Source organism: Camarhynchus parvulus, chromosome 1 (genome assembly GCF_901933205.1).
Source record: "Camarhynchus parvulus chromosome 1, STF_HiC, whole genome shotgun sequence".
NCBI classification, from domain to species: domain Eukaryota; kingdom Metazoa; phylum Chordata; class Aves; order Passeriformes; family Thraupidae; genus Camarhynchus; species Camarhynchus parvulus.
In genome coordinates this window covers 30,327,727-30,343,167 of record NC_044571.1, presented here as the reverse complement: position 1 = coordinate 30,343,167, position 15,441 = coordinate 30,327,727, and the positions used below count along the sequence as shown (strand labels likewise).

The following is a 15,441-nucleotide window of genomic DNA, read 5'->3' as shown; positions in this document are numbered from 1 at the left end:
AATAGTAAATAATATAATAGATTTTAAGAAGGAAAGAGAACTCCTACAGTTAAATTGCATAGCCTTGCCCTTAGCTCAGGAAATCAAATCTGATTCTGCTCTCCTTTGGTTGTGAATCTAATTTTCCAGTAACAATTACAATTCATCAAAAGCTGATGTTCTTTTAAATACTACACCAGTTGCATTCTAACAGCCACATTATTTTGTAAAGGCTTATTTGTATTTACAAAGGGTAACTTGCCAAACTAGATTGCCTGTGTCACTTTTAGTCTGGGATCTCTGTGTCTGGGCTGATATGTATTAGCATGTTTGAGCCAACAGGACAGGGTTACACAAGGGGGCTGAGAATCAGAAATTTAAGTACGGCCCCAATCTCTTTATCCCTCTTTAAGAACTCAAAGCATGATTTTTACTGAGGTTCTTCCTTAAAGTCAAACATGAAAAATAACAAGTGTACTATATGCTCGTATTGACCATTTAATAGCTATTCCACAGGCCATCTAAAAGAAATGGAATATGCCCAGCTTGCTCCCAGAGGTGTAGTTCTGTAAAGGGAGAAAACTGAAGTCTTCCTTTCATACCATGAGATTGTGCTGCACTGAGGCATCTCCTGCAGAATTGACCCCCCTGGCTCACCAAGGGAGCTTAGGGCCCCAGCCTTCCTCCCTGAGTGTAATGCAATCCATTTCAGATCTGGCCAAGAACTCTTTTATTTGAGTCTGCACTAGTACCACACACTCTTTCTTCTTCATTACACAAGTTTTGAGCCCAAGAATATCCAACACACTCATGTGTACACAAAATACAGTGCCCTGTGCAGTCACAGAAACACTTATTTTGCTTACTACACTTTCTGTCCCAAAAGCATTTTACCCTCATATTTTTTTTAGATTAAGATTTTTCCTACCCTGAAATGCTGATCTGTTTTAAAATCTTTGTGACTTCAAAATTCCCTTTGTAAACAGCTGCTTGGGCCCATCCCACTTCCTATTAAGTATTCCATCTTCTAAACTGTTAGCTTTCCTGTTCTGATGAAACCTTTTAATTTGCATTGAATGCTTTCATATGGCTGCATTAGTGAACACATATGAGTAATACATTTTTCTTGCTATCTCAGTCATTGGGGAAACTTTTTATTTCTCTAAAGTCCATTTCTGCAGTTCTGCATCCATTATTCCAGTAAGCACAATATCAAAGAGTGAATTATGATTCTGAAATCTATAGGAAAAGAAAAAGCAGCTTTCTCTTTCTAAACATGTTTCTTCTTTTAGCTCTGCTGTCTTCAGGAGATTTTGTTATTAGGAGCAGGCTGTACAAAAAAGACCAACTGAACAAAAGCATCCTAGGTTTCTTTGGGGACTAATCCAGCAAGCCATCCCTCAATATAAAGCACAACTTTAGATGCAATAATTTCTAACCATACACTTCATGCCAAAAATGAACAAGTGCAACTTTTGTCAGCACACCCAAAACAGAAAACCTGCTGGTTGGTCTGAGGCCTGTGCTCTCCCAAGTTTTCCATCTAGCCCTACCACACACATACATAGTTTACTTCCTCAGCTATTTGCAATGCTTTCATCTTCTTCCTAAATCTTACCATTAAAGTCCATGTTGGAGTTGTTAGTAAATTATAAATTGGCCTAAACTTCCAAATAATGCTTTATTTCCTTGAATACCCTGGCCAGGTCAGGTTGCTCACTGGCATGCTCTTCCACCTCCTTTACTCTTCTAGCAGGGTATGTTGCAAGCAGACTTCTCGCTGGTAACTGCTCGATCAACAAGGCTTTCAGATCTTGCCTCACCTGGCTGTAGACCTTGTTTTCCTCACAGACCCATCCTTTTTTAACAGCTCTGTATGTACATAAATCCTTCACACCTCTGGGATCTGGGTTTCTTTGCCATTAGGGATGTGAAATATGGAACACCTCCATTACTTGGTCTGTATGTGGAACACAAGCCTTCAATTTATATTACTTTAGAAACTGAATCCCATCTCTTACACATGTATTGCTGTCTGGAAAGCCAAGATCCTTAGGGCTGGGTGTCTTGGGAGGAATACTGCTACTAGAAGGATCAGTGCCTGCTGTTAGGACTTCCCTAAGCTCTTCTCCTCTCAGCACATTCCACAGAAAGCCCTTCCTCCAGGCCATGACCTCAACACCACTTCAGATTAAGCCAGTGACTTGCTGTCCCATGAGATGCACTTCCAGAGGATAAGCCAATGAAACAGATCATCACACTTCACAGGGATGTGCTTCTATCCCTGACTCCCGGACACATGTTACTGCAGCTCACCACCCCCTGGCTCTGCTGCAGCAAAGTGGACATTCTCAGCTGCACTGGACCATGGAAGATATGGATGAACATCAGCCCTTCAGAATCACAGAATCAATTAGATTGGAAAGGATTTCTGAGATCATCGAGTCCAACCTGTGACTGCACTGGGGCACCAAGAGCCATTTCCAGTCTTTCCTTAAACACTTCCAGGGATAGTGACTCTGCCTCCTCCCTGGGCAGCCCATTCCGATATCTAATCACCCTTTTTCTGAAGAAATCCCTAATGTCCAACCTAAATTTCCCCTCGTGCATCCTGAGGCTGTGTCCTCTTGTCCTGCCGCCGGTTACCTGGGAGAACAGTCTGACCCCACCCGGATACAACCTCCTTTCAGGTGATTCTAGAGAGTGGTAAGATCCCCGCTGAGCCTCCTTTTCTCCAGGTCCAACAGCCCCAACAGCCCCAGCTGCTCCTCACAGAACTTGCGCTGCAGACCCTTCAGTGGGCCCAGTCCATGGCGTAACTGCTCCGCCGTTAAACGGCAGGGCCACGAGGTGTTCCTCGGCCCAGAGAAAACCCCCGGCCCCCAGCTGGGCGAGGCGCGGGAGGCAGCGCGGACCCCGGGAAGCGCAGGCCGTGAGCAGCCCCAGCCGGGGAGGCGCAGGCTCCCGGCGCGCCGCCGCCGCCATGCCGCTGTCCCCGCCCGGCACGGGCACGGCGCCGCGCGCCGCCGGGCGCCCCTGCCGGCCCCGCGGGGCGCGCGGCCGCTGCCCGGACCAATGCCCCCCCCCCCGCAGGGCGGCTCCGACCAATCGCGGCCCGCCCGGCCGCGCGCGCGCCGCCCCGCAGCCTGGGCCGGAACGCCCCCGGCGCCTTTCGCGGCAGCGCCGTAAAGCGCGGCCGGCGGGGAGCGCCGGGGCCGGAGCGGCGGCCGTCGTGGTCGGATGCCCGGGGGCGGGGGCAGCCCGGCGCCCGGCACGCAGGGGGCGGCGGAGGCGGGCGAGGCGGCGGCGGGCGGCAGGATGAGCCTGTCGCCGAAGGAGCTGTCGAGCCTGCTGAGCATCGTGTCGGAGGAAGCGGGCGGCAGCACCTTCGAGGGGCTCTCCAGCGCCTTCCACCACTACTTCGGGAAGGCCGAGCACTTCCGGCTGGGCTCCGTGCTCGTCCTGCTGCTGCAGCAGCCCGACCTGCTGCCCAGCCCCGCGCAGCGCCTCACCGCGCTCTACCTCCTCTGGGAGATGTACCGCACCGAGCCCCTCGCCGCCAACCCCTTCGCCGCCGTCTTCGCCCACCTCCTCAACCCCGCGCCCGAGCGCGGCGGCGACGAGGCGGAGCGCACCCCGCTCTCAGGTGTGTCCCGGCGCGGCGGGGAGCGGGCCCGGCCGGGCGGCACCGGAGCCCTCCTGGAGAGAGCCCTGGGAATGCCGCACGGCGGCGCCTCTGGGCTTGGGGTCAGCCGGGCCGCTTGCTGGGCCCTCATAGCTCTCTACAGCTGCCTGAGGGGGCTGGGGCTCTTTAGCCTGGAGAAGAGCAGGCTCGGCTGCTTTTCGCTCTCTACAGCCGCCTGAAAGGAGGAGGTTGTAGGCAAATGGGAGCCGGCCTCCTCTCCCAAGCAGCCAGCGACAGGACAAGAGGACATAGAGTAAAACTGAGCCACGGGAGGTTTAGGTTGGATTTGGGAGTTCTTCACAAAAAGGGTGATTAGACATTGGAATGGGCTGCCCAGGGAGGTGGTGCAGTCACCGACCTTGGAGGTGTTTAAGAAAAGACTGGACATGGCACTCAGTACTCTGGTGTAGTTCACATGGTGGTGTTCAGTCATAGGTCGGACTCGGTGATCTCAGAGGTCTTTTCCAGCCTAATTGATTCTGTGATAACACGAATTTGTGATGTCACAAAGAACTGGAGGTGATAGGAGGCTTCTGACAGCCTTAAAACTGTGAAACAAAACTGTTAAGAGAGAAGTACACGAAACACTTATTTCTTCTTCAGTAAATATGACACTACCAGTGTCGAGTAAATCAGTTTCTGAAAAAAATAACCTGTTGGAGAAACTACAGAGAGGACCATCAAGTTGGTTAGAGGGCTGGAGCACTGGAACAGGCCACCCAGAGAAGGTGTGGGTGCCCCATCCCTGCAAGTGTTCAAGGCCAGGCTGGATGAAGCTTGGAGCAACCTGGCCTAGGGACAGGTGTCCCTGCCCGTGGCAGGGGGTGGGAACTAGATGGTCTTTAAGGTCCTTTCCAACCCAGGCCATTCTCTGATTTTGTGAATTGCAGTGTCAGGTCATACTAAATAGCTCACTTTTTGTCTGGATTGGAAATTGTGTGAATGAACTAGCATGAGAGACTTAGCATCAGCTGTGGCATGTCATGATGTGTAATACTGATCGCATAGTGCTGTATTTTGCATTAAAACAGTTCTGTATGTGTCACACAGACTCTCCAGCTGCACCTACCCTGCTGTAAATAACAGATCGGTTTGTCTTAGTTTTGCTTATTATACACTAAAAGCGTGGAAACTGTTAATGCTCCTACATTAAAAACCATGGATTGTTTTTCATTGTGTCTCCACAGGCTTCTTACCTCCCATAACTCCTCCAGAAAAATTCTTTCTTTCACAACTGATGTTGGCCCCTCCTAGAGAGCTGTTCAAGAAGACTCCTCGGCAGATTGCTGCGATGGATGTGGGGAACATGGCCCAGTCAGTGGACATCAGTGGGCTGCAGCTGGCATTAGCAGGTAAGGAAGGTTTGTGCCTGTGGTGTCCTTAGGGATGGAAGCTCTCATTGGAATGTGGCTGTGGGCTTACCTGAGAAACACCTGTCTGTCCTCAATATGGAAAAGTTTGAACTATGCTTTAAGATCTTCAAGCCTGTGTTCAAGCACTTAGAGAAACTTCAGGCAGAGATTAAATCCTAACTCTTTTATCCTCCTGAACAAGTAGGTTTTAAAGCATATATGTAATTGCCTTAAATACAAGAATATTTTGCAAGTATAAGAAGATTTTCATCTAAAGCTGTGAGGGGTTTTTTTTATGGATGGGGTTTTTCATTTGTTTGCTTTGTTTTAGTTATTGGTGGGGTTTTTTTGTATTCTCATCCCTTTTCACCCTTTGCAATATTTCTTTTATGAGAGAACCAGCATAACTGTAATGCTACTATTACATGCCAGTACTTCAGCTGTACCTGGAAAATTGACTATTACAATTATACCTTTGGTTTATTGCAGAGTTACGCCTTGGTGTTAGCTCAAGAGCTGGAAAGAGATCCAGTTTTACTAGATTGAAAAGAAAAGCAGTGTGATGCTTATCCTTTGACAGGAGAACAGGAGGAGGGACATAACTGTTCATGTCACATCTGGAGTGAAGATGAAATATTAGATATTATTAGGAACAAGGAATCAGTTAAAAAAAAAAAACAAACACATTTTTCCCTTGGTATGTTGCAGTAGACTTGCTTGAAAACTGACCATCCCAGTTCTGGATCTGTACAATGTGACTTATTGCTCTGAGGTTGGGCACCATTTAGATTTTCTGTTTCCTGCAGTTGTATCTTGGTATTGTCATTTTTTTCTGTGGACTCTGACATTGACTGGTAAAGCTGTGGTATACTGTTCCTTGTTCACAGTATATAAATGTCTTGTGGGGTCCTCCTTAGCTGCTATTTCCAGACTGGGATAATTTGAAAATGCAAATTGAACACCCTAACATGCCCTTGTGGGTGAGACAAATTTTTCTGGTCCTTCTTATGTTCATCCTGTCTGTATTTTGTAGAACACCTTAGCAAATTAAAATTTTGCTCAGCTAACTTGTAATTTTTAGCGCAAGGCATATGTGATGCCTTAAGAAGCCTCAAGGTGCTTTTATTTTTTGTCCTCTTGGTGCTGTGTTTGCCTTCTGAATAGTTTGTTCTATTAAAGATGAAATAATTGAATCACAGAATCTGTTGGGTTGGAAAAGACCATAAAAATCATCTGCTTCCTCCTTCACCCACTGTGGGCATGGACACCTTTCAACAGACCAGGTTGCTCAAAGCCCCGTCCAGCCTGGGCTTGGACATTTCCACGGATGGGGATCCACAGCTTCCCTGGGCAACTACAAAACTGGCTGGGTGAATGTGTGCTCTAGGCCACATACTTTATTTTAAAATAGAAGATAATTATGACTGAAAGTAAAATACAAAGACATGATTGGTGCTTGTATAAAATTTTTATTATTGTTTACATAATCCAGTAAAAGTGCACAGTTGCTTACAAGCAGTTGTAGAAGTTATGTAACAAAACCAGCTGCATCTGGAAAAGCTCTGTGCTTTCTCAGACTTCTTGCTGTAGGTCCCCAGAATAACTGTCTGCTTTCTAATCACTTTCTTAGAATATAAATCTTATGTTTGTTTTAAAATCATGATGCTTCTTCTCTTTGTTGTGTTTTGGAGAGTCTATGATTTTTTTCACTAGTCTTCAGTATATTTCTGCTAATGATTCAATATGCAGGAGGAAGCTGGTGCAGGATGATGACACTAAGATGTAATGTTTGAGGTGTTTTGTTTACACCCTTTCCCCAGGATGTACAGAATGGTACAGCTCTAACACTTGGTAGCTTTTCAGAAGTATGGTCCTTTATATGAGTTCAGGGCTGTTCAGAGCAGGATGATTTTTACTTGCTTTAGCACATACCTGCAAACTCAAATGAAATAATTTAGAAAGCATTCAATTTTTTCTATCAGTTTATCTCTCCCAATCCTTTTTTTGTAAAAAAAAATAAAAACACTTATCCTCTGAATCTAAGCTCACTGTGACAGTTTATTTGCAACTCTTAAGGTGGATTTTCTATTTTTGATTTTCTTTTTTGGTTTAAGGTTTTCTACCACCACCCCCAAAAAAACCAAACAAACAAATTTAAAAAATATAGAATGTTGGAATCAAGCATCTTGGGTATGAGTATTAACACTTGTTCTGTTCTCTTTTCCCTTTGGTCTGCAGAGAGCTAATTCAAATGTTGGTACTGCCCTACAATATGTTTTTGTTCACCTGATGTGCTACTGTATCAAAAAAGTAATTTTCTTTTAGTTGCAGGGATAGGTCTCCTGGCAAACTGTTCCTCAGTGTTTGGTGGCTAAGCCCTATTTGATGGGGGAGTAATTGACCTGGATGAAAGTAAAGCTTTTAATACATTGTCAAACTTTCTTTAAGAATCAAAGAAACTTTCTTTTTACCTGTAAAAATAAAATAATAAGCTCCCTAAAAATACCTTTTTGTTTTCAGTTTAGTTTTGTAAAATTTAAATGTCTTAGTTGAAGATGCTATATTAGTTTCTGTTAAATCACCATGTTGTAATTCTTACTTCTGCTTACCTGAAGCTGTTGATTCAGCCCTTATTCTTGAAGCAGTGAGGTTGAACTTCTGAGCTTCAATGCATATAACTGAGGGCTCAGCCAGGCTTCTCAAATCAGTGAAGGAAATATCCTTAATCATTTTATCTAACATCCCTAGTAATTTCAGATTATGAGGTTACAAACAAATCCATGATTTACTGACTGATGGATTTAAGTCCTAGACTATTGATGAAAAGATAGAAAAAAGACACCCGATGCCTCTTCCCCACTCCTGTACTTCTTTTGTTAAATCAACCCTTCTGTTCAGGGGCTAAATGAAAATACTCATGAGATGAAGTTTGAAATAGTTGCTTAAGTAGAAAATACGTTTTATAAACCCTCTCATTTGGACTTTAAAATTTTTTTTTTTTTAAGATTAAAAGTATTGTAGTTGATGCCTTTAATAGAAAAATATACTCTGCTGTGCTGCTTCAGTGAGCATATATGCACGTTTGCATGATCTGAAGTAGTTGGATAAAGTAGGACAGAAAGCCAGAAAAATTAACAACTTTGTTCTCATGATGCTCTTGTCACTCACAGTTTTGGGCATCTCTTGCAGATTTGTTTGGAGTCATATGAAATAGTTTGTGTGTGTGTGTGGGCAGCTGGAAAGAGTCAACATGATTGCACAAAAAGGGGAAAGCACACTTTGCTTAGAAGTGTTAGGGGACACAAAATATAACAGCACTCACTCAATTAGCCGGGAAATTGAGTGGTGTTTGGTTTCATCTGGAACTTGTTCAAGGGATTTCTTGTGTAGTACCAGCAATTTTGGACTTCAGATTGCTTAAGGCATAATCTGCTGCTTAGTGTTCTCTGTTAACAGGGTGGGGAGAGGAATGTTAAGTGGTATTCTGTAGTGGGGATTTTTCTGCTTTTTGTCCTTTGGAGTTTTCTTTGCCAAAGCAATGCAAAACAGGATCTCTCAAAATAGTACAGAGAACACAGAAGATCAGCCATTAGGTCTCCAGATACAGAAGAGCAATAGATTATTGAGAGAAAGGCACATAAAAATCTGATAATGCAAGCAGTGAGGCCCATATTTTCCTTCTTGGCCAATTTGTTCAAGTCTTCAGCTGTATATACACTAACCTTAATGTTATTTTTCTGTAACTTGTTTATGCTCTGTAATTTGGTCTCTAATGGGACGATTTTAGCTCCTTTCAGGTTTGCTTTAATGATGATGTCTGTAGAATCAATTAAAACTCCATTGTTTACCACTAAAGCATGGATTCTGGCTTGACAGCAAATGTACAAGGAGCTCAGGCAATGCCACAGAAATGTGTAGGGTAAATTTGAATGGTTGACTTCAGGTCTAGTACGACCATTATCGTCTGTAAATGGATCTGTGTAGATCTTTCACTTTCCTTCTCTGAGAAGTGATTACAAACCAGACACAGCACATGAACTCTTTGAGGAGTAGCATGGGAACCTACTACTGTGCTGCTTTTAGATGTAGATTACATCAGTTACGTGCCTGTTCTAAGGCCATGACTACGTTTCAGATTAACGTCTATTTCTTCTTTATCCTTGCTGCATACCCTCTGTGCTTGCCTATCAGCTGGCACTCAGACTGCTGACTGCCCAACTGTACTAAATTTCATGTTGATATTATCTGTTGAGGTTTTTTTTAAGCCAGTTCTTTTCTAAAGCTGCTTGTTTCTCACTACTTTTAGTATTCTGGGCATCTCTGTTCCAATTTTATGGTTTAATATTCCTCTTTCAGAACGTCAGTCCGAGTTGCCAACACAGAGCAAGGCCAGCTTCCCCAGCATTCTCAGCGATCCTGACCCAGATTCTTCCAACTCCGGTTTTGACAGCTCTGTTGCTTCCCAGATCACAGAAGCTTTAGTGAGTGGACTAAAGCCTCCTATAGAAAGTAGGTGCATTTTCACATCAGATAAAATGTAATGGAATTCAGAAATATTTTCAAGGCAGGAAATGGAAATTAAGGTGAATGGAAGTGCAAAACTGCATCAGGTTGTTTCTAGATCAGATTCTAGTGTTCACATTTACAGACTTCTAGAAATCTGGAGTCTGTCTTCAAGCCCTTTCACATGTCATCTGTTGAACAAGACATTAGTCCCTGCACTGAGATCTGCATTGGCTGATAGCACCTCCCAAGGAAGCAGTTACTGTGGAAGGGAAAAAGACCACAGGATCAGTAAAACAGTGATCTAAATCAAGAGGAAAAACAGGTGGATGTAACGGTATCACTAAAAATCAGAAATAAATGTTTTTCTGGGAGGCAAATAGGATTGTAATACTGTTCTCAGTGTTATAAAAGCTTAAAGAAATAGGGGCTTTTGGGGTGTCTTCTGTTTTTTACTGATACAGAACTGAATATCCAAAGCTTAAGAAAACATCTCCTATTGTTGCCTTTTTAGGTCACTTTCGACCAGAGTTTATCCGACCACCACCTCCACTCCATATATGTGAGGATGAATTGGCATGGCTAAATCCAATTGAACCAGATCACGCAATTCAGTGGGATAAGTCAATGTGTGTTAAGAACAGCACTGGAGTTGAGATAAAAAGAATAATGGCAAAAGCTTTTAAAAGTCCTTTGACTTCCCCACAGCAAACACAGGTAAGGATGATGTGCTTTCCTGTCTAAAATGATTCTCTAAGAAGCTATTAACTGCTGTGTTTTGGAAAAGTTTGAGCACTTTAATTGATCTGTGTTTGCATTCAGGAAACTTCTAAATAGTAAAAATGCAAAAATTTTGACTTTGGTTTGTCTGAATAAGGAAAATAATGTACATACCATTGACTTGATGTAGTTACAGGTGATCAGAAGCGGCACTGACATTTTTCTACATAGAAAAATCTTTGTATAACTAAGTTGCTTATGCTTCTGTGAAAGTTTTTGATAAATAATTACTTCAGAAATATCAACAACATATTTCCCCCTCAATTTGATAATATTACCCCTGATTTCAGTGGGCTTTTTTCATAATCATTATGCTGGCACTATAAAATAAGCTTTATTTGCACTACTCTTTCTGCCAAGTGAACTTGAAATTGAGATTTAACTCCCTTCTTTGCCATCCAGTGATGAAAGACTCCTAAATGCATTAGTTTTATGGACACAGTTGCCTGTACATAAAAATTTTAAAGTAGCCCTCCAGTGCTTTTCAATAGAGAAGCCTAAATCTAAAGGGCTATCATTCTCCTGGATCTTAGATGTGTTGTAACAGTTTTTTCAGGCAGTAACATGAATGGTTGAGGAAAAATAAACTCTGAGGATTTTTTTTTTCTTCACAGCTCCTTGGAGAACTGGAAAAGGACCCCAAGCTTGTTTACCATATCGGTCTCACTCCTGCTAAATTGCCAGACCTGGTTGAAAACAATCCTTTAGTAGCTATAGAAATGCTGCTGAAACTAATGCAGTCTAGTCAAATAACAGAGTATTTTTCTGTCTTGGTCAACATGGACATGTCCTTACATTCAATGGAAGTTGTAAATCGGTGAGTATGATCTCAAATCTAGTAAGGTTTCGCTGAGTGTGTAAAATGAGCAGTTTTGTTTTATCAGGATATCTGGAAATGTTAATTTTGATCCTTCTTGGGGCATGTCTGTGTGAGAGATAGAAGACTACAGTGGGACAAAGGGCACTTATTGTGAGAATCCTCCACAAACAGTTACTGCCACATGGCTAATCTGCTTAATTGCAACTTGTATTCTTGAAGCAGCTTAAATGAACAAAAGGTGCTGTTGTTAAACAGCTGCCCTGCTGTATATTCATGTTGTTTTCATTGAAAATAATTTCTGCAGATAGGTACAACCTATCTTCTTAACAGAATGCTAGCCCTTTAAATGGGAATACTTTTCAGACAGCTAATTCCCACAAATTTACAGAAATACATCTCTCCCACTTAGTTTCTTCCATTTCTTGGCAGTTACTGAATGTGAGCTACCAAACAAGCCTCAATCAGCAGTCCCTTTGAAGCAGAGTTGAATGGCACCTTAAGTATATTCTGATTAAAGAAACAGATCTAAAATAAATGCCTCCCTACTGGTGCAGACTGACAGCAGTTACTGGCCTGAAGTGGGGCTAATGATTGCAATATGGAGAAAGAGTGGTGAGAGTAGAGCTTTTACCTGTGTCCAGGAGAGCTACACTACCAGTTAGGCATGCTGGCTCTCCCACAGCATAGCTACCACAGGAACAACTTCCATCAAACTGCAAAGTGACTGTCAGTGCAAACAGGGGGACACTGATTGTTAAGGGAAATAAGATGAAAATTGAAACTGCACTTGAAACTAAAACCTTCACCCTTTTCCTTATTGTCCCCCTTTCACTATTTGAGATAGGATTGATTTGAGTTAGCTTGGTTAGATTCTGTTGTAACCTTGTGGCAGTTCTCCCATTTAGTGCATGTTGTTACCTTAAGAGAGCTGTATTGCTCTTTCAGTTAACAAACAGTGGCAACTCAAATGTCAGATGTACTAGAAACCAATCTAACTTAGCTTCTGTACTGTCAGAGTTTTAAAAAGTTTTACTCTTATTTAAGAAATTTAAATGAGAAGAAATACATCTGGAAGCTGTAAAAAATCAGTTCTGCATGACAGAACTGGGAATAAACTCATATAACAGGTCTAACTGATATTTGTTTTGCTACAGAAACACTAGATTTATGGCTTCATAAACCACTGAATATATTTTGTTTGAACAGGCTTACTACTGCAGTTGATCTCCCACCTGAATTTATTCATCTTTATATCTCCAATTGTATCTCCACCTGTGAACAGATTAAAGACAAATATATGCAGGTGAGTGCTTCAATAAATTGGTTAGGAAAAAGTAGCCCATATATTGCTCTGTGAAATATGTGCTATGATTTTAATAAGGCTGATAGCATTAAGTTACTTTGTTTTATTGCTTTTTTATTTCAAAGGCACTTTTTTTTTCCTAACACTCTTTGCTTCCCAAGCCTGTCATACTTGCATGCTGGTACTGAGGAAGTTGTAGCCACTTCGGGATCCCTGACTAGGGAGGGTCAGGGGAAACCTGAGGAGGTTTACACACTTCTGGCATTCAGGGTTGTCTACATGCTGTGTGAGGTACTTCCTTCTCTCCTAAACTGATCTGTTGGTTTCACCAGCTGCCCAGTAGAACTTTTCTTGGGTATGTCATTGGTGAAAAACATTTCTATATTCAGTTTCTCTTAAGGCTTTTTGCATCCCAAGTCCTGCCTTAGCTTTTTCCTCTTGATACTGAAGGGCTGCAGTGTCCTGAATCTCTTGCAGCAAGACAATTGTTCCTTTCCCATTAAGCTTTTTCAGTGTCCTCTAGTGCCTTCTCCAGCTCTATTGTATCCTTCAGCTACAGAAATGAAAGCTGTGTGCAGTGCACAGGATAGGGTTGCAATGTGATTTTAGACAGCAGCAATCCCCCCATCTTGTTCTCAATCCCATTCTGATGATGACTGACCATGTGTTGTCTTTTGGTGGCTGCTGATGCTTCTCTGCTTTGTGGTTCTGCCAGACACACATGGGTGACTTGATCTGTGACCTGCTGAGTAGCTCTGCCTATTACATTTGGTAGTGGAGTAGGAAAATAGCAGCAGACCTGGCCTGCAGCTGGGAATATGCCCAGAGTGGGACACTGTGCTCAGAGGGGCTGCTGAGAGCACATAGCAGCTGTGCTTCAGGCACACAGGGGACAAAAAAGAGCTCTGAGGGTCAAGGAACATACACTGATTACTAAGCAGCATGCAGAGCTTGAGATCTAACATTTTTTAATGTGTATGGGGCCTCACAGCAGCTGAGACACAAGATGTTTTGTTTAAAAAGCATGGTACAAAACTACTGTTGGAAATGATCCTCAGAGACTGGGAGTCAGCCAGTAATCTTCATTTGTTCTTTTGCTGAGTTTCATGCTCCTGGATTATTAAAATTACTCATGTAACTAATTGGTGTTGCAGAGAAAGCATGTGATGCCTTTTGATCACAATAAGGGAAATAAGTTGTTCAATCTCTGAATTCTCTCATTAAAAGTAGCAAATTTTGCAGTAGTAAGATTAGTTCCTAGGAAAATAGCTGATATCTGATTTTCAGTGTCAAATAATCTGAAATGCTTTGGGCACTTAATCTGTCACATCCTTCAGTTCTGTCTGATAAACATTGTTCACATACATAATTGCTTTTAGAGAAAGGTTTGGGTTCCAACTCTTTCTCACAGTGTGAAGTATGAGAGCACTTTAATGATAAAGACTTTGGTTTTGTCCTTGGGGAAGAATGTGCTCTGTGTTTAACAGATGGTTGGTGACTGGACCTATGTATGACAGATTTAAAGTGCCAGTTCCTAAGCTTTCACTTCCAATTCCCATCGTGCTCTTCAAGGTGTTGCCTAAGTCCTTAAGAAAGAGGAACACTTTTAAGATCCTGTGTTTTTTCTGGATCAGGCAGGAAATGAGCCGTGAGTTCTTGGATTAGGTGTCCCTGGAATTTTTTTCCTTCTAACACAGAGCAAAAGGGTTACCTGCTGATTCAGCAACAGAGCACATTTCCATGAAGGAAGTTTGGAATCAGTTTGGTTGATGTCACTTCCTATCTGGAGTTCCTTGATGGTGTGGTCATAAGAAATTTTAAGATGTGAAACTTGTTCAATTTTCTTTATGGTGCTATTGTAGAAAATAAGATTAAGCAAGACTCAAATGTTGACATCATCTTCAGCTATTATCTCTTCTTTGCCTTTATTCAGAGATAACATAATAATAAGTTAAGCATGGTGGATAGGTAGATCTGGTGCTTCATTTGTGCATGGGATTAATCCTGAGAAGGCTCCTGCATCCAGAAGTACAAGAACTATAAAGCAGTCAATTTTTAAAATATAGTAGTAGTGTGGGAAATGGAAGAGAAGGGGCAGCATGTACAAAGCTTGGGAACACGATAACTGCTGAAGCCAAAACACCTCACTTGTACTGCTGAGGGCCAACAGTCCTTTAACTGACTTGGTTGAAAACATTTATTTGGATTATTAAACCTCTCTCTTTTGTTTCAGAACCGCCTGGTCCGTCTTGTTTGTGTCTTTCTTCAGTCTTTAATCAGAAACAAAATTATTAATGTACAGGACTTGTTTATAGAAGTGCAAGCATTCTGCATTGAGTTCAGTCGGATACGAGAAGCAGCTGGCCTTTTCAGATTGCTGAAGACACTGGACACTGGGGAAAATCCATCAGAAACAAAAACATCAAAATAAAGTGACTGTCAGTGGCAAAAAAAAGCCTCTTGCTAGTGTTCTATACCAATTAATTGTACATTTTAAACTTAAATCCCTGGATTAATTATGTATTATGTTAATTACATTATAAATAGCATTTTATGCATTTGAACAATAAATAAGGCTTTTTCTGATACATGTTTGATTTTGTGAAATGTGGTAGGCCTTACACTATTTTTCACTATGGTTAAATTTTGTATATTATATACATATCCTGAAATTCAGGCTCTAGTTCCAGAGATAATATAAAGGATACTTAGCATTCACAGCAAATTTAAGTATTAATCTGGCACTCACTGTCTTTGGGTCCAAAATTATTTGTATATACCTAAAGTCAACTTGTATCAAGGTAAGTAAGTTCCTTGTTTTTACCTTTTGTTCACTGTGTAAGACCTCCTAGGAGCTGGATAGAACTCCTAACAATGTATTCTAGTGAGTAAGGGAAAGTCTCTCTTGATATCTAGAAACAGCTAAAGGCTTATCTTCACAAGGCAGAAATTAAGTTGGGTGCTGTAGGCTCACAGCAATATTCTCTCCTATCAAGACCACTGAGTATTTTCAGAATAA

At 42.1% G+C, this 15,441-nt stretch overlaps 1 protein-coding gene across 1 annotated transcript; it reads left to right on the top strand.

The window, feature by feature from the left end:
- The first annotated feature begins 3,219 nt into the window (after positions 1 to 3,219).
- On the top strand, positions 3,220 to 15,141 carry CNOT11 (CCR4-NOT transcription complex subunit 11). Its single transcript, XM_030971830.1, has 7 exons — positions 3,220 to 3,625; positions 4,852 to 5,016; positions 9,373 to 9,525; positions 10,034 to 10,236; positions 10,914 to 11,116; positions 12,326 to 12,422; positions 14,656 to 15,141. Exons 1-7 carry the CDS (start codon positions 3,220 to 3,222, stop codon positions 14,851 to 14,853), a joined length of 1,425 nt encoding a protein of 474 aa, XP_030827690.1. The 3' UTR covers positions 14,854 to 15,141.
- The last annotated feature ends 300 nt before the right edge of the window (positions 15,142 to 15,441 follow it).